This window comes from Lipotes vexillifer, unplaced genomic scaffold (assembly GCF_000442215.2).
Source record: "Lipotes vexillifer unplaced genomic scaffold, Lipotes_vexillifer_v1.1 scaffold1084, whole genome shotgun sequence".
Classification (NCBI taxonomy): domain Eukaryota; kingdom Metazoa; phylum Chordata; class Mammalia; order Artiodactyla; family Lipotidae; genus Lipotes; species Lipotes vexillifer.
Genome location: NW_006785495.1, coordinates 955,779 through 975,729, shown reverse-complemented (window position 1 = coordinate 975,729; position 19,951 = coordinate 955,779). Strand labels below are relative to the sequence as shown.

The following is a 19,951-nucleotide window of genomic DNA, read 5'->3' as shown; positions in this document are numbered from 1 at the left end:
TTTAAAAATCTCTTTGCTCTTTGTAGAAATTCCCCCAGGGTCTACAGTGTGTGCGAAACTCTTTGCCCTACAGGACTGTTACAGACAGCTGGATCAGACCTCCTACGGAGGAGAAAAAATTGCTAGTGTACAGATAAAACCCACCTGGAAGGCACGTAAAATGTTTAATATGAAATTGTGTCCTAAATAGAGTTATACGAGTTATTTAACTTTAGGAGCTTATTTGGAGGCTATGGTTGTAGACAGGGTAGTTAAAACAGACCAATAAACCGTTCAGTTTCTATGTTACCTAGAATTTTCTTTTTCCAATTAAAAACCGACATTAGCAGCGCAAGCTAGCAACTCCTGATCAAATGCTGTCAGTCATACTAGGTTCCTTCTTCCCGTACATGCTTTACCACTGCAACCTCTTCACCCCTGGGTCCACTTACACATCCATGCCCTTTCAGGAAGGCTTGAAAAAGAAAATTGCCCACACAGAATCCTTGAGATTTGTCATCAATGTTTTATTACCACACATAGTAAGATTTGACATGATTAAAGAAAAAGTAAATATTAGTCTGTTTTAGAAGTAAAGTCTCTATTTTTCCAGTCATACACCACTTTATTATTTCTATTAATTTTCCTTGAAGTTTTTTATACACCTTCAAAATCCTATCCTTTAAGTTAGAAAATTTCTGAAAGAGTTCTATCAAATATTTAATTTGATATAATACTGCTTTATTGCTGAAATGTTGATTTTAAAGTATTTTCTCCTGGGGGAGTTTTTGCCTGCTATTCCCTGTCTTTAACACACTTTGAATATGGCTGGCTCCTTCTCAAACTTTAGGTCTTAACTCAAGTGTAGCCTCCTTCCCAGACCACCCAACATATAGTTTCTTCTCAGCAGTGCCCCTTTTTTCTTCTTCATAGCATATATCACACCCAGTAATTATTTTTTTTATTTATTCAGCTCTTGTAATCTATGTACCTACCTCCACTCCTTCAATATGTATTAAAATGGAAGGTCCACAAGGGTACAGACCTCTCCCTGTCATTTTTAATCAAAGACATAGTGAATGAATATTGAGTCTTTATGGGCAATCCCTGTTTTCCAAATAATGTCCTGAAATAGTAACAAGTAAAATTTTAAGTGTCTGCTCCTGAGTCAGATCCAAGTTCAAAATCTAGCTCTGCTATCACTAGCTATGTGAACTCTGGCAAGTTATTTAACACCTCTGGCCCTCAGTTTCCACATCTGTAAAATGGAGATAATATTACCTATCCCATAGTGTTTGAGAAGATAAAGTGAGAAAATATCATGATTGTATAGAACACAAAAACTCTCATACACTGCTGGTGGGAATATAAATTGGTACACAACTTTGGAAAAGAAGTTTGGGCATTATTTTCTTAAGCTGAAAAAAACGCAGCAATTCTACTTTTAACCCAGCAATTCTACTCCTAGATATATCCCTATAGATAAACAACACTTAAATGAAGTAGGACACTTATATTAAAATGTTCATATCAGCATTGCTAAAAACTGCCAAGGACCAGAAACAGTCTCAAACATCCACAACTACAGAATTGTAGCATTTCATATAATGGAAGATAATTAGAAATACAAATGAATGAATTAAAAATACACACAAACATTAACAGTGAGCAAAACATGACAGACAAAAAAGCACTGTATGATTCCATATGAAGTTTTAAAGCAGGCAAAACTAGACTAATGGTCTTCCAGAATACATAAAGGTGACAAAAACAAACAAACAAACAAAATACCAAGACCCAGACCCGCTACTTTTGGCACAGGGAGCTCAGTATGGGGTGCACAGAGGGTTTCTGGAGTGCCAGCAATGTTCTATTCCTTGATCTGGGTGGTGATCACTTGATTAAGTTATGCATTTAGTCTTTACAGTTTTTTTCTCTGCTATATACCACCATTCTAAAAAGACCTTTAGGGCTTCCCTGATGGCGCAGTGGTTAAGAATATGCCTGCCACTGCAAGGGACACGGGTTCGAGCCCTGGTCCAGGACGATCCCACATGCCACAGAGCAACTAAGCCCGTGAGCCACAACTACTGAGCCTGTGCTCTGGAGCCCACAAGCCACAACTACTGAAGCCATGTGCCTAGAGCCTGAGCTCCGCAACAAGAGAGGCCACTGCAATGAGAAGCCTGCGCACCACAACAAAGAGTAGCCCCTGCTCACTGCAACTGGAGAAAGCCCACGCAGTAACAAAGACCCAACACAGCCAAAAATAAAATAAAAATTTAAAAATAAATAAATAAATAAAGCAATGGGGAAAATGTCTAAAAAAATAAAATAAAAAGACTTTTAAAAGATTAAAAAACAAAATGTATTAACTGCTTGGTACATTGTCTGACATTAACAGGGTAAGTGGTTGATAAATTTTGGCTATTGTTATAAACAACAAATAAGTGATTATTTCAACTGCCCATGGGGTGAGTTTAAATAACTGGATGTTGAACAAATACACAAAAATAAGTACTGCAAAACATTATTAATCTAGACTCTACTACACTGCTTCCTATAATACTGGCAGTTTAAGATTACCTCTGGAAGATTAAACAAAAACACTGACCTATATATAGAAATGTGGCATCTCCATTCTGAATGGTGTTTTACGATTTATTACCTACACCATCAACAAGTCAATAGGATATAGTGTAAAGAACCTGGCTTTGAGGACCAATGATCACACTACTAGAAATCTTTTGTAACTTCTCTAGTGCTAAAAATGTGTTTAATAAATGAAAGCTTCCTCCCTGTGCTGTTTTCTTTGGTGGCAACTGATAAGCACATCATAGCAACACTAGCTAGGGTTAATATTAAATTGCACGGTAGGAGAACAGAAGCATAACTTGTGGGCCTAGCTTTATTTAAGCAAATTAAATCACTGTTACTGACACTCAGAGGAGTGGGGAATCTTCATTTCAGGGCACAGTTAGTATAAAAGAATTCACTGCTTTCTTTACAAGCAGCTTATTATTGATTTAAAAAAAAACCAAAATTACACTTCAAAAAGGTTAAAGTTCACCAAAACATGGTATTTAAATCCTAAAAACAAACTTCTGAACTAAAGTATCCATCAAGATACTTTAGATAAAAATTTCTCATATAGTTTAATAGCATCTTCTTAATACCAAAGTAAGCTAAAGTGTTTAATTAATATTATGAAACAAAGCCAAATCAGTAACTAAAAATGGACGCCTACATATGCAAATTTAGATGCCAAAGTGGCTGGGCTTATTCTAACCATTTTTTCTTGAACTACTAGCCAATTATATCACCCCAAAGCTACCAACATTTCCTATCCGTGCTGTCGGTGATTGGTGTATTCAGTGTAATGCTCCCCATACAGACTATGCTCTCAAAACAAAGTATTGTTTTACAGGAATCCAATCTGCTCTGGTTAACAATGGTCTATTAATATCCAGTGGCATTAATGCAAAGCTCAAAACTCAAGTGCCACAGATAAAAGTGGATGCTGTGACCATGTGCCTTTACAATGAACCAAGTCAGAACTGCTGATTGCAGTCAAAGAATTCAGTCCTCTACCTAGCCCATCGTGTTCAAGACTGAGTTACAACAAAATGCATTATGCATAGCATAATTTATACATTATTTCAAATCCCACACAACTTGCTAATGTCAACAAATAGCTTAAAAACATTTTAATTCAACTTACCAGAAAACTTATATTATTAAGTGATACTGGAAGGTATAACTGTGTCATTTACATTTCAAATTGTTTTATTTTTAAAATAAGGAGAACCAAAAGTTGTCAAAGATATAAATACATGACTTAGCAATATCCTAAATGGGTTAAGTATTAGAAAAGCAATATACATGGAGAACCACACGATAACAAAAACTACATTTAGCACGTGGTATGCACTTGATAGTTCATGTATTTCTCACATGAATATGTGCTATTCCTCACTATGAATTATCATCTTTCCCATTTTCTATAGAAGGAAACTGAGAATCTGAGGTGACAAGTTCTTTTTCTGAAGGTTACACAAGCATTAAGCAGAAAGGCCAAGATTTAAACCCCTGACTGACAGCTAAACTATCTATGTATGGGAAAAAAACTAGGACAGATTGAAAAAAAGCAAAGACCAGAAAGGAAATACTCTTAGATAGATACAGCTGCACTGAGTTTGCTTTCTTTTTCAACTGAGAGCACTTCCCCAAGTGTGTGTAACTTGGGTGGCTTAAGGTGAAGCCTTCCTAGCTTGAAAAATTAGAAAAGAGAGCCCAAGAGCCAAAGAGGAACTAGAAATTAAGCGGGAATCTCTAGAAAAAAAACCAGAATGATAGCGAGGGTAAGCCCCAAATCTCAGGTGACCACTAAATCACACAGGTACAGGGGAGGATCTGCACCACACACATACACACATACACACACACACCCCCACCCAAAGAGACAGGCTAAAAAAGCAGCAGCTGAAAACACAGGACACAACAGAGATATCAGGTACTGCATAGTGGGGATAGAGGACTCAGTGTGCAGTTTGAATCTAGGCAACTTAAGTACCTGTTAGAACAAAAAACAATAATCCTTAGGAGAATACTGAAAAAAACAACTACCCAAAGTTGCTACAATGTGTTATCTACATACAAGTCTAGTCTTTACCCCAAAATATTACTGAACAGGAAAATATAACCCATAATCAAGAAAAAAAGTCATTAGACATTAACTCCAAGTGGGCCCAGATGTTAGATATGAGAGACAAAGACTTCAAAATAGCTATAATGAACATACTAAAAAATTAAAGGTAAATACGGTATCAGTGAGTAACAGAGAGGGAATCTCAACAGAGAAATAGAAGCTATATTTTAAAAATTAGAGATTCTTAATCTGAAAATCAAAATAATTGAAATGAAAAATTCATTAGATGGATTCAACAGCAGAGTGGAAATGGCTGGAGGAAGCAGTGAAACTCATTAACTTACAGATAGAAGAAATTTAAACCCAAAAAGGATCCACACAAAGAGAAAAGCCCCTGTGTACAAATTCCTGAAAGCCAAAGGTAAGGAATATATCTTGAAAGCAACCACAGAAAACCAGTGTATCATATACAGATGAGCAATGGTATGATTAATGGTTGTCTTATCAGAAATAATGGTGGGCAGAAGACACTGGAAGTGCATACTCAAACAACTGAAATAAGAAACCCTGGCAACCAGGAAACTGACATCCAGCAAAACTATCCTTCAAAAGTGAAGTAAAGACATCTTCAGATAATAAAAACAAAGAATTTTGTTGCCAGTTGACCTCGCTTACAACAACTACTCAAGGAAGGGAAATAGTATCAGATGGCAACACAGATCTACAAGAAGAAATGGGAAAAAAAAAAAAAAAGGAAATAAAACACCATATAAGCATTCTTTCCTTTTTTGTTTTACAGTCATAGGAATTTGTTGAAAACAAAAAGTACAACACTGTATTGCTGGGTTTGTAATTTACACGATGACCAAAGTACTAAGAAAGTATTCTGTTTTAAGGTTCCTATATTTTAGCTGAAAAAATTCAATATTCTCCGTAAGTGGAACAACCACTGACATAATGCAAAGAGATATATAACAAGAAAGTAAATAGAATTAAAATGGATATTAAAAAATATCTGATTAGCATAGAAGATGGCAGGAAAAGAGGATTAGAGGAACAAAAACGGGTATGAAAACCAACAAATAGCAAAATACCATGCCTAATAACAGCCAAATCACAATAAATGTAAATGAACTAAAGAGTCTGCAGAGAAAATGCAAGTTATGGTACACATATCAAACGGTACATGTATGAGACTATCATAAAAACATTCACTTAAATAGCAGATTACTATGGGTGACATAGGAAACTGATTACTTATGATTAGTTATTTAATGCTAGGTGGGAAGAGTAGGATATAAAATCATAATTTTTACATGTATAAAAATGTAAAAGTGTTAAAGATTTGAGGCCTTTAACTTTCTCTGTTTTTCAAACCTCCTATATTATCTTCTCTTCATAATGATACGGTAATAAACATTTTAAATAAACAAAGTACAACAAAACCCTTGGAGTAAATTTTTAAAGTGTTGGTTCTGAAAAGGACTAATACTTAGCCTCTTAAAATGCGATACTCTAGGATGACATGAGACTGAAATTTTCCAAATGTGTAGTTGGCTGACTCTTTTTGTATTGAGATTTAAAACACCATGGTTACTTTGTGCCAGCACTATGCTAGACGGAGATACTGTGACAACCAAAACTCAGTTAGGTGAGACGATAATTTTTCAAGTGCTACAAGCCAAATCTATTATTTCTGGAAACTTACAGGTAAGCCAGTACTAAGAATAATTTAACATAAAGCTTAACTTCTAAAATAGTAAAGCCTGATTATTTATGTCTGAAACCATTAGGTTCTATAAAAGAGAGGTAATATCTCACTCCAACTATTCCATGTGAACTCACCAGGATTCAGACTTACCAGTTAGTACTTGTGTGTCTGACTTCCCTACAGGATTTGTCCTAGCACCTCACATGTGAGCTTTCACTAACGTGTCTATGTTTAAATCCAGCATCTACCACTCACTGGCTGTGAGACTTAGGCAAGTTGCTATTAGCCTCTGAGTTTGTCTATCTGTAAACTAACTGGTTTGGAAGATTACTGTGCACAGACTACAGACTGCTCCTGAAACATGACAGATGTTGAATTATTGGTTACATTATACAATTCATTATACAGTTATCTAAGGGTTAAATCCAGATCTTTGATAGGTTCCTATAGTAGAATGTTTCAAAACTGACAATCAGCATATCAAAACAAACAAACAAAGCAACAAAAAAACCCACAACTATGTACTACTGTCATAATGATAACCAAAGTCTGTCTAGGACATTGGTTCTCAAACCTGGCTCTCTGGGAATCACCAGGAAAGCTTTTTTAAAATGGCATGTATATTCTTTGAGAGAGAGGAATCTGTAATTTTTCTCCAGGTAATTCTTTTAGAAATTTGGGAATCACTAGTCCAAAAGAAAAGGGAGACAGAGAGCTAGTTTCAAAGAGATGCAGCCTTACCAAGTATTAGTTAAGTGCTTAGGCAAACCACAACCTTGCAAAATATGACTGCTGCTCTAAGACCTTCTGAAAACCCATCTCCTCCAAAGATAGATTTGAAGATCAAATACAGATACATGAGTTAAGAGTGCTTTGGAAACTTAACACTTTACACAATATTAAGAAATTCTTCACAGCCTTTGCAATATTAAAGACCCAGATCTCCATTCTCAGAAAAAGATAAATTCCACTGATTCAACAAACATTTCATTGAGGGCAACTGTTTAGACAGTTGTTTAGACAACTTTATTTAAGGAAGGATCTCATGCAAAATTAGAGAAAATTTGACTGTTTAATAATTTTAAACTAGTGGTGACTATTTAACATGTAAGAAAAGGAAGGGAGAAATCCAAGAAAGGAGGAATGAGGGAAGGGAAAAGTTCCTTTAAATATCACCTCCCCTGACAGCACTGGCTAACTGATTTCTCTGTGATGAGGGAAATGTTCTGTATCTTCACTGTCCAGTATGGTAGCCACTAGCCAACATGTGGGTATCGAGCACTTAAAATCTGGCTCAAGTAAATACATTTTTAACTTTAATTTATACTTAGTTTAGGGACTTCCCTGGCGGTCCAGTGGTTAAGAATCCGCCTTCCAATGCAGGGAACATGGGTTCAATCCCTGGTCAGGGAACTAAGATCCCACATGCCGCAGGGCAACTAAGCCCATGCACCACAACTAGAGAGCCTGCGTGCCTCAACTACAGAGCCCACGCGCTCTGGAACCCACGCACCACAACTAGAGAGCCCACGCGCCACAACTACAGAGCCCACACACTCTGAAGCCCGTGCACCGCAACTACTGAGCCAGTGCTCTGGAGCCCACGCACCACAACTAGAGAGAAGTCTGCACGCTGCAATGAAAGATCCTGCGTGCTGCAACTAACACCCAACGCAGCCAAAATTAGATAAATAAATAAATAAATATTAAAAAAAAAAAATTCAGTTTAACAGCCAAATGTGACTAGTGGTTATAGTACTGAAAAGTGCAACACTAGAACATTTAAACATTTACATCACACTTTTGGGAGATACAGATAAGAAAAGCAGAAGAAATTTTAAAAAAAACTTACTATGATTCCATTTATAAGAAACTTTCTTATACTTAAATTTTTTAAAATATATTTTTCTATTGGGAAAAGATCTATCCATACAGTGAAACTGAGGGGTCCAAATCTTTTCTACTTTATCTTCAATGAACTAAAACACAACTGCCATGGGAATTTAAAAAAAAAACAAAATAGCAAGAACTTACATAGTATTAAACTGTAGGACATTGGAATTAACATCAACTGGGAGTCAAAATGGTTGTTGCAAGTTCCAACCGTGGCTCTGCCAGTTACGGGTCTTATGATTTTGGACAGGTTACTTAGTTCTTTAGTGTCTTAAATTCCAAATGTGCAAACTGGGGCCATCTGCCTGTCAAATGTCCTTTAGAGATTCTAGATGACAATATAAGGTACATAAAAGAGTTTAAGATTCTTCTGTACTACAATAATTTATAAAGAATAGTTCTATTATTCAATGTGTATTGATTGAGGGTCTGCTATGTAGTAGGGACATAATGATAAACAGTCACAGACATAGTCTGCTTCTCATGGAGCTTGAAGTCAACTCAAGTTTACTCAAATAACCATCTTAACAAACATACTCCCGCTAACTGAAATAAGGGCTCGAATAGAAAAGAGGTTTGTCCTAGACTGGAGGATAAAGGCTTCCTCTCTCAGGAAATAAAGACTGAAGTGAAATATTAAGACTGAAAAGTTATCAGTGTGGCATGGGGGAGAAGGGAGGAAGAATTCATGGACAGTATTACATACAAAGGCACTATGGCCAGAGGAAGTACTGTGCCATTGAGAAAATGGAACACTAAAGAAGAGGCAGGCCAGAACTAGATAATGCAGGGCTAGTTTTAAGCCAAGGAATAACATGATCAATTTTGTTTTAGAAAGATCACTCCAGGCACAATAGTAATAGGAGGGCATAGTGAATAGGGGAAACCATAGAAGGCTACTGGAGAAAGATATGCTGCAGACTGCTCTAGGATGGCAGCAGTGAGGATGAAAATAATATTTAGGAAATAAAGGTGATACAAAGAACTCGGTGATGAACTGGATGTAGAGAGGTGAGAAAAAGTGTCAAGGATCACTCAGTTTTCTCACTTGTGCAATATGATGAATGGCGGTACCACTCATAGAGACACAGGGCGCACTGGAAGAGGGCCTGGGTGGTTTTGTTTTCAGAGGTAGAGGAAGAAAAATCATAAGTTTGTGAGTGTGGGGTGTCCTTTAGACAGGAAGCAAAAACGTCCAGCAGGCGCTGGATGCCCAGAACTCACAAAGGGAGTATTAGTAGTATTAGAGACAAAATTTGGGGAGCAATTAGCCTACATGTGATATAGACAGGGGACACACAGAGAGAGAAGACGGCAGAGGAAGAAGGAAAGCCAGAATCAAGCCTAGAGGATGGCCAGTTCAGAGACGAAGGAAAATGCAGAAGACACTGGGCTGAAAGAGCCAGAGAGAAAGAAGGAAAACTAAGGAGAAAGTGGTGTTACAGAAGCCAAGGAAGTATCAAGAAGACTTCAAAAGAATATCAAATGCTGCTGGAAGGCTGAATGCTGCTGAGAAAAAACGTTTGCTGGAATTGGTGATAAGGATGGAGAAGGTCACTGGTGACTTTAATAAGAACTATTTAGGTGAGGGGCTTCCCTGGTGGTGCAGTGGTTAAGAATCCGCCTGCCAATGCAGGGGACACGGGTTCAAGCCCTGGTCCGGGAAGATCCCACATGCCACGGAGCAACTAAGCCCGTGCGCCACAACTACTGAGCCTACGCTCTGGAACCCGTGAGCCACAACTACTGACCCATGTGCCACAACTACTGAGCCTGTGTTCTAGAGCCCGTGCTCTACAACAAGAGAAGCCACCGCGATGAGAAGCCCACGCACCACAAAGAAGAGTAGCCCCCGCTCTCTGCAACTAGAGAAAGCCCGTGCACAGCAACGAAGACCCAATGCAGCCAAAAATAAATAAATTAAATAAATTAATTAAAAAAAAATAACTATTTAGGTGAAACGATGGGGTAAAAGTCATGCTACAGCAGATGATCAGGGTCCTCATAGGTCCTTTAAGTCTTCCTCCACTGGAGTATAATAAAGCCTGCTCTACCAAGCCACCTACCCACAAAAAAACTCCAAAGTGACTCGCACGCTAAACTCTGTTAGAAGCTACATCATTGAAGGAACCAATTCATACCAACCCAACAAAGAACCATCCAGAGGTTTCTAGTATTCTTACTTTAGATGAATAGCTAATTTGTCAGTGTTTAGGAACAGCATAGTGAAAATTTAAGGCAGAGAAATTTCTGAGCCCAAGGGTACTATGACTACACCAGCCACAATCAGCTTCTGCAAAGAGACAAGATTCCACTAAGCTATATTTGCCTTTCAGACTTCCCCCTTCTAATCAGAAATCCCCAAGTCCTCCATGGGCTCCAAGTTTTTCATAATAGCTTTAAGAAAGCACTACTACAGGTTCTAGTGAAAAATGGAAGAATCATAAATCCAATGGCAGATGATAAATTTCATATTTAGTGGGAAACCATTGATATATTTTTAACTTCAATATTTAAGTAGTTTTCCTCGTCCATTCCTCACTCACTTTGTGGAGTCAACCCACTAGTTCCCCACCCCTTTATACTCTATTTGAAAAGCTACTGGTTCTCATGGTTTTACCTGAAATTTGCAGCATAAAAGCACATTTTTATACTACAAATTAAAACCCATTTTCTTAGGTTCTATTATTTCACAAACCAGTAGCTGCAATTTTATAAGTGTTTGCCCCATTGTAGAACTAATTTGTAGAAATGAAACCCAACTCTTGAGTCCACCTCCAAAACTTGCTCTTCCCAGTCACCCACCTCTTCATAAATATCGACTCCATTCTCAACAGGGGAAAACCCCCCACCCAGTCACCAAATCCCAACAATTCCACCTTTTAAACATAACCAGCATCTAAACAGCTGTCATTGTATCAAACACTATCAACTTCATAAAAGTCATCATCAGCTTAACTAAAACACTGCAGTAGGCTTCTAACTTGTTTCCCAGCTTCCACTCTTACCCCCTTACAGGATACTCTCCACACAGCATGAGAGTGATGTTTTAAAAATGTAAGTCAGGTCATGTCAAGTCTGTGCTCAAAGCTCTCCATGACTCCCTACCTCACTCAGGGTAAAACCCCAAGTCTTCATCACGATCTACCAAGTTCTACACTGTTTGCTTTTCACTATTGCTCTAACCTCCTCCCCTATGACTCTCCTGCTAATCACTCCAGTCTTGCTGGCCCTCTGCTTCTCAGTCATGCCAAGCATACCCCAGGTACACTGCCATCTCAAGTTCTTGGTGTTTGCAGTCCTCTTCCTAGTGTTCTTCCCCTCAGGTGTTTTCACGGGCTGATCTTTCACTCCCGTCTAGTGTCTGCTCATGTACCAGAGGGGGCTTCTCTAACTCCCGCAGAATAACACCACCCCAGCTATCAGCATCTATCCACCTTTCGGTTTCTTCTCGGCAGTTACATCTGACCTATCTGTTTACTCTCTCCTACTGGTAGAATGAAAGCTCCACAAGTCTGTTGTGCTCACTGCTGTAACCCCAACACTCAGACAGGGCTATTATTGACGCTCAATCAAGATTTGTTGAATAACTAAATTCAGATTCATTTCACTTCAGCATGGAGCCAATCTGACTAGTGCTACAGACTTTACAAACACGTATGAAACATGTAATTAAAAATTATTGAAGACATACACACTAAATACATAAGAACCTAGAAATGCTCTTTTGGTCCTTCAAATTCTGGTCTAACAAGATTGGGAATGTGACTATGAACCCAAACACACATAGAGAAGACACTGATTACGACAGCAGTGTACAGATTTTTTGCCAGATTTTAAATCCCCAAATTTCTTTCCTTCTCCCCAGGCAGTCAGTGGGTATATACTTGGAGAATGTGTACAGTCTTACAGGTAAACCAGACTTCAGCTCTGGTGGCATGGGTTTAGAGGGTGGGGCCCCTGGCAAAATTGTGAAACAGTGCAAGTTTGTGCCCTGCACAACTATTTCTGATCAAGGTCCCACCTTTACTCATTCCTGGACCTACTCTATTCCTTATCCCCAGGGATGTGACCCATTCTGATTTCCCCAGGGCGACCTTCAAAGACTCAAGCTCTGTACTGACATGATTAGTAGTGTGTGGAATTTCTTGTCCACAACTCAGCACAGCCCATTTAGAGAAGCAGCTATACTTGTTTAGTGTTTTAAAGTCCCTGTTAAGTGGGAGGAACTGCCCACCCTGATACATTTGATAAACGAATCTTTATTAACTACCTATTCTCTGTCTGGAGATGAATGAGACACCAGCTCAGATCCTAGTGAAAGAGACAGTCATATTAGTCAGTAATTACATTATCACAAGAATTCCTCCTCTTTTCTCTCAGTTATGTAACCATTCTACTCTCAGGAGGTCAAGATAGAAGAGTGATATTGGCAACCCCCAACATGTCCCCCTCAACATCCCTGCCATCTCAGAGCAGGTCCACGGGATAGGGAGAAAGAAGAAATAACAATAAAGAGGAGCTACTATGCCCTGGCATTAATAAGAAAAACCTGAGTGTGAATGCCAGCTGTACCACTTTCTGTGAGAGTGGCATTAAGCAATTTCTTCACTTTTTATGACCCCATTTTATCATGAGTAAAATGTGTATAAGACTTATTTCTTAGGAATTAAATGAAAAAACCAACAAGTTCACTGAAACATAAGACACTTGATATAGCTGTTCCCTTGACCTTTCCCTTTTTATTAATGAGAGAGGCTAAAATAGAGAGGCCACATACAAAGATTTGACATACCACCAGCAAAAGGCTCCAAGTCTTGGCCTACGGACAAAACTGCAATGGTAATGCACTCTTTTCAAACTACTTTAAAACTGCTTCAAATCCAGTAGGAGCTATTATGGATTCTCCACCACACGCTTTTCCACATTTGATAATCATGCTTTCCATCATACATGTTGAAGTTGTCTATCAAATACTTATTTGTTTACCCCCCACTTTTTAATTTCTTCTTGTAGAGGCAGGAATCACTACTTTGGTTTTATTCTTTGAAATACTTAAAAAACAAAAATCAATTACTGGCATATCTCTGAAGACTTTGTGCCTTCTTAAAAACACTTTTCTCGGGCTTCCCTGGTGGCGCAGTGGTTGAGAGTCCGCCTGCCGATGCAGGGGATACAGGTTCGTGCCCCGGTCTGGGAAGATCCCACATGCTGTGGAGCGGCTGGGCCCGTGAGCCATGGCCGCTGAGCCTGCTCGTCCGGAGCCTGTGCTCCACAATGGGAGAGGCCACAACAGTGAGAGGCCCACATACCGCAAAAAAAAAAAATAATAAAAAAAAAAAAAAAAAAAAAAAAAAAAAAAAACACTTTTCTCTCAGCTTCCCTGACACTGCTCTCCTGGCTATTTCTCACCAGCCTAACAGCTCCTTCTTAATTTCCTTTGCTAGTGTTGCCACAGTCTCTAGTAGACCTTTAGACATTCCCCAGGCCCAATCCCAGACCCTGTTTCTGTGCTCTTATTTACCCACTCTCCCCAAGTAATTTCATGCACGACTTTAGATGATAAATACATAAATATATATACATGTACATATATATGTAAATATATATGTATATACACATACACATATATGTTTCATATACATATAAAACATATTCTGCCCCTTCTCCCTCAAAATGACTCTTGGACTAAGATATCTTGCAGGCTACTCAAAAGCATTCTTTCTTTCCTCCCCAATCTATATTCCTTCTCCAGCCTTTCCCATCTTAGGCAAAGTACCAACCATCTATTCAGCTGCTCAAGTCCAAAAGCTGGGAATCAGCTTCTCGTTCACTCCCACATCCAATTCACCTACGTCCCACTCATTCTGACCCCAATCCTTACTATCTGTAAGGAGACCACAGTAAAAGCTGCTTCCATTCTCACCCTTCTCCATCAAGCAATCCAAAGGTGTCAAAACAAAACAGATCATGTTGCTACCTCACACAAAACTCAATAACGTCGCACTACCTTTATAATAAAATCTTATACTGGCCTCCTCATAGTTCTTTTGACATACCACTCTCTCACCTCACTATCTTCACAGATTTTGTTCCTTTGGCCTGGAATATTGTTCTGCCCTATCATCAACTTAGCCTTCAGGTTTCAGCTTCAATGTCATACTTTGTATACCTATCACACAGACGACTGTTTAAAAATGGATAAGTTTATGCTGTATTTTCTTGCTTTTGCACCTTTAAAATAATAAGGTGCTTTCATTTTGCACTCTAAGTTAAGAGTTGTTTATTACTTTATTTGGTAATACCTAATTACAGTTAAAAAAAAAAAAAAAAAGGCCTCCCAAACCCCAATTAAAATTAGGTCCTATTATATCCTCACCAGCATTCTAACCCTTCTCTTTCATAGTACTGGAAAAAAAAAAAAAAGTTTGTAACTAGGTTATTTGTGCAACCATTCGGTTAATGTATGCCTGAGTATGACAGAGTCAGTATCTGTTTCGCTAATCACGGCATCATCCCGCAGGGCCACAGCCAGGTGGCCCACACCTAAGAAACTCTTCTCCCCAATAAATATTTGATAAATGGAGAACTCATGAGTCCTGGCCCTAGAATGGCTGCATAATATAGCAAGACGCACCATGGTTATTTAACTATTCCCCTTCAGTTGGATTTCTAGGCAAAATACTTTAAAAAGTCACAATGCTGGGCAAAAAAAGGAATTCACGTAGAAGACACTATAGCCCCTTCCCACAACAAGTTTCTGGAGTGCTTTTCTTTTACTTCTTTTGTTCTTCCATAGTTCCTAGCACAAAGTTAGATCCATGGTAGATATTTAAGCATTCAGTGACCCAAACAGACTACATGACAGTCAATCAAGAGCTAAGATTAAATGTTACAGAATTCTAAGTATTATGATTTCACCTAGAGCTACAAGCATCAGAAAAGGTTTTAAGGAGTAAGAGTCAATCTAAAAAGTGAAGAACAACTTTTGGGAATCTAGCCAACCTATACTATCAGGCCTCCCCTGCCCTCCTTCAACAGTGGTTTATCTATAGCCAGATTTGTATTCCTTAACATGACACATCTCTTTAATCCATTCACTCAGTTCTCAACAAAATTATCTTCAAGAGGAGGTTCTATGCTTATTTAACCTAACAAACCTTTTTCGCTGCCCATAAAGGGCCCGAATGGTAAAAGGTAAAAAACTACAAAGAACTCATTACACTACATGCTGCACAAATGAAATTCTGAACATAACATTTTAGGTACTACATTCACTGAAAAATGCAGAAATTAGGAGAATCTAAAACTGAAGTCCTAAAGTTTAACGATGTATTTTCTTAAGGGCCAATATAAGATTGAAATGGTAACTATACTAGGCATTATTTTGCAGGCACTGAACGTGGGCATTTGCATACATTTTTTCCCCCTAATCTTCAGAATAACTCTGAAAGGTGAGGAAGCTGAGGCTGAGAAGCTAGGTGACTTCTTCAACTACTATACATCTAAACAATACAGGTGTTCTTTTTTATATACTGTGAACTGACCAAAAACACCAAACAAAAACCTGAAAATCTGGAGAACTGGAAGGGCTTTGTTATTGACAGAATTTAATTGAAAATAACAAAAACTTTCCTAGGAAGCATACAAGATCAAGGTATATAATATCGTTCAATTAAAAAAGCTTTTAAGACTTATGCGTAAATACAGACTGTTTTACTACTAAACTACAGGGCTTTGGTGAAATCTGAAACTATCTATATAATATTTCCAATAATAAAAATGCTCCAAAAGGGAAATTACCAGCTATATAATCTGCTTTATGAGAATTTTGAGTTTTGAAATGAAAATATAATAGATTTGAAAGAAACTACAGGAATTTGAATAAAATAAGTGTTTTAAAAATCATTTTTCTTCTTATATAACAAAATACCATAACAGAATGAAAGAAGTAGTATTACCCAAAGCTAAATGATGTCAGGCTTTTAAACAATCAATAAGCTGTAAGGGTTGGGACCTCGGCAATTATTTCAATGAATGTTATGAATGTTACATTTTCAAACACTGGGACAAGTACAGTCTTGTATGAAACGACTGTATGAAGTCAAATAATCATATCCAAAAGAAATTACATACTTTCTGTATTTAAACATTCCAACACTTCGATCGTGTCAAACTATATGGTGCTCTTTGCATTCACAAAATTCTATCAATGTAGTCATTATACACTTATAAAGGCAGTCTTCCAGTAATCCCAAATCATAAAAAATTATTAATCAAATCTCAAAAGCATCAATGTCATCTCAAAAGAACGATTTTGTACCCTGAAAAAATAAAAGTTGTATGCGGCCATAAAAGAAGAATTACAGAAATCAATAGAGTTTATCGGGGTGGTTTCTGTTCACCAAGTATAACTACTTAGACAAGACCCCAGAAGGTCTTTCTGGACATCCTCCACAGAAAACACAATTCTCTCTCTCCCTCTCTCTTAGACTCTGGCCCCCGCCTTTTTGATGTAACCCTCTTCCAAAAGGTTTACATTATAAAAGTGAGTTTATGCCATTATCAGGAAGAGCTTGTCCCAAGACTTAAGATTTCTATATCAAGATTGCAGGAATTGAGCTTTAATAATTCATACACCACAAACACACCCTGCTAAGATTTTCCCTTCAAATACTAATGTTCCCACTCTTGGGAACCCTAACGGGTGTACATAAGCCACACAACACAACCTTTAAAAAAAGACACGGATGGTAGGTGCTCTCCACTCCCTCCTGAGAAACGTCCTCACCACCTAAACCTCCTGCACATTCCCTTCTCGGGGCCTAAAAGTACAACTGTCATTCAGAGGGATGGTAATTGTTAAGCGTGGGTGAGAAAAAAAAAGCATACACAAGATATTTAACTGGATGGGGGAGATTGTTAAATGCAGCCTCTCTGGTATCACGTAACTAGCCTAACCCGCTGCCAACTTTTAAGAGATTAAGTTACATTCCTCTGCAATTCCACCCTTGACAGCTGAATCCAGGGATGCCAGCGAGTCGTGCACGTCCATTCACGCCTCAGCAGACGAGAGCCGGCAGCTACATCCCGCGGTCAGCGCGGACCAGCGGCTGGGGGCGGGGGGGGGGTGGTGGCTGACGAGAGGGCTGCAGAGAGGGCCGGGAGAGCTCACCTTTTCTAGCTCATCGTGGAGCTCCGCCAGGCTGGGCCGGAGGAGCTTCTCGCCCAGCTGCGCTGCCGTGTGCCGGTAGTGGTCGATCCTGGGCACGGCGTCCATAGTGTTGTGGCCGAAGGTGCGCAGGTAGTAGGTGTTGGTGTGGGTATCATAGTAGTAGTGCTGGTGGTGCCCACTGCCGCCGCCGCCGCCGCCCGAGTGCAGGCTGCTCCCCTCGCTCAGCACTGTGTCCCCGCCGTTCTGGAAGTTCACGTTGGGCCCGTCGCCTCCGATCCCCGCTGCATCCGACATGCTCTCGTCTGCCGACGAAGAGGCAGCTGGGTCCACGAAGTTCACGCGGAAGCGGCCCTTGGCTTCCTCGCTGCCCTTGGCTAGCCCGCTTTCGCCGCTTGCTTTCCCGTCCGCGGGGGTCTCCCTGGCCCTCGCCCCAGCGTTAGCCGCCGCCGCCGCAGCAGCCGCCCGCCCGGCATTCTCGGAAACCAGATCCACCTGGAAGCGGCTCTGGCTCGGGGTGGGCCCCAGGGGTCTGCCCAGCCCGTCACTGGCCGCCGCGGCGCCCTCCCCGCGGACCCCGCCGCCGCCCCGGCTCGCAGTCGCAGCATCCTCCGGCACCAAGGGCACTGCCGTGCCGGGCAGGTCCATCCCGGCGGCGGCCAGCGCGGCGGCTAGAGGCGTCTCCCCGACCCCCGCCAGCCTCGCGCCGCCGGAGGAGGGCGCCGTGGGCCCCGGCTCCATCGCCGCCCGACGCTCGGCCGACCCGGAGAGCCTGGCGGACCTGGCGGGCTGCACGCCCTCCGCGCCCCCGGCCGGCGGTGGTTGCGGCCGCAACGCCAGGTGAGGGAGTCACTCTCCAAGCCGCGCACGCGCCGCCGCTAGCCCAGGCCGGCACGAACGCCTCCGGCAGCCGAGTCTGCGCGCGAGTGCGGCGGGCGCGGGGCGGGCCCCGCTGTTTAAAGCCTCGGCGGGGCCGCGGCTTTGGTGGCTCCCGCTGCAGCACGCGGGAGGCGGGGCCCGCGACTCGTCCGCCCCTCAGCCCGCCCAGCCGCGGTCCCGCAGTGGCGCGCGGCGGAGGCTCCCTCGGCTCCCGGCCAGTCCCGGCTCCTGCGCTACCCCACTCAGGGATCGCGTCCGGCCCGTCCACGCCGGGCCTCGGGCAGCATGAGCAGCGCGATCCGGGAGCCGCCAAGCGCCGCCTCGCCGCCGTAGCCGGGAAGATCTAGGCGCCGCTACCTCCTCTTCCGTCGCCCTCCTCCCACCCCTCCACCTCCTTCCCCCGCCCCGCTCTGCGGCGAAGAGGAGCGGGGCCCCCCGGCCTCCTCCCTCTCTCCCCGCCCCTGGGTCAGCGCGTCAGTGCGCCGACGGCAGACCAGGCTGCGCACGGTGTCCGGCCCACCCGGCCAGAGAAAGGGCGCGCGGGCCGAGCCTCAGCTCACGCCGATTGCTGATGCTCCGGCGGCGGCTCCGGAGGCAGGCGCCCCCCCGCCTTTTTTTTTTTTTTTTTTTTTTTTTTTTTTTTTTTTTTTTAAGCTCTAAGCTCTCAATACGGGGCCGAACCGGCGAGATCTCGCGAGATGCTGCCAGGGCTACCGGGCCGCTTCCCCTGCGGCACGTGGTACCCGAGGCGATGCAGGAGCGGCGGGCGGCCCTGAGCTCCTGCGGGTGATGCCGGGGGCTATCCCGTCCGGACCACAGGTGCTTCCGGAGTTGCGGTCAAGGTGCGCCCCCCGGGGAAGCGCGCCCCCCGGCGAGGCCTGCTCGGAGCTCCGGCCCGCCGCGACTCCCCTCACTCACTCCAGGCCTGAGCCTAGAGGGAGGCAGGATTTCCTCTGTGCTGCCTTTGAGGCGTTTACCTGCCTGGCAGCGTTAGATTTGCATAACCAGATACTAATTCCAGTCGTGATGTATTGGGTGTGTCCACATTTACTATGGCACCTTCATTTTAAAAGCTGTGATGTTTGAAGGTGAGAAGGGAGCCTAGTTGTGATACCGTATTGTTTCAAGACGATTTTTAACTGGAGGCATTTCCAAAAAGCATAGAAATGAATACACTGAGAGCAATAACTAACCGTGGAGCACTAACCGGGAAGTTTCGACGTGGTTTAAGTTGTGAAGAATTCCGCTATTTCAAGTAAAACAGAAGGGTACTTCTGTGCAGGCCTATTTTCTCTTCTTTAAAAAATAGGGGAATATAATTACTTTGCAACTTTCTTAGCGGTAGAATCCATTTTTAACCTAAATTCTACCCACAGCCCTACATAAACAGATAACCATGAATGGCTTCTTCCATCACTTGTCTTTTAGTTTTGTATTGATGTTTATGTAATTTTAAATTTTATTTATGGGGATAAACACATCCTTTGCTGAATCCTGGAAGCATGATCAAAGAGAGGCAGAGTTTGCAGAACTGTTTGGAAATACCGTCAAGAAAGCTGCAACCAGGCAATTTTCAAAAAATTGTCCTATCCATGATTTTGTTTGACATTCACAACTTTTCATCTCAGTTTATTATCTCTGTTGTAAAGATGGAGAGAGGAAGGAACCG

General features: G+C 41.5%; 1 protein-coding gene across 3 annotated transcripts in view; it reads right to left on the bottom strand.

Annotated features, from left to right (window-relative positions):
- Positions 1-18,627, bottom strand: part of SLC12A2 (solute carrier family 12 member 2) — a 106,178-nt gene extending 87,551 nt beyond the window's left edge. The window contains exon 1 of one of the 3 annotated variants that reach the window (XM_007457612.1): positions 17,407-18,627. In XM_007457612.1, the coding sequence (XP_007457674.1) occupies positions 17,407-18,144 (738 nt within the window). In that variant the 5' untranslated portion in view covers positions 18,145-18,627. The remainder of the gene's footprint in view (positions 1-17,406) is intronic. The other 2 variants (XM_007457611.1, XM_007457613.1) reach the window with 2 other exon arrangements.
- Between the last annotated feature and the right edge of the window lie 1,324 nt (positions 18,628-19,951).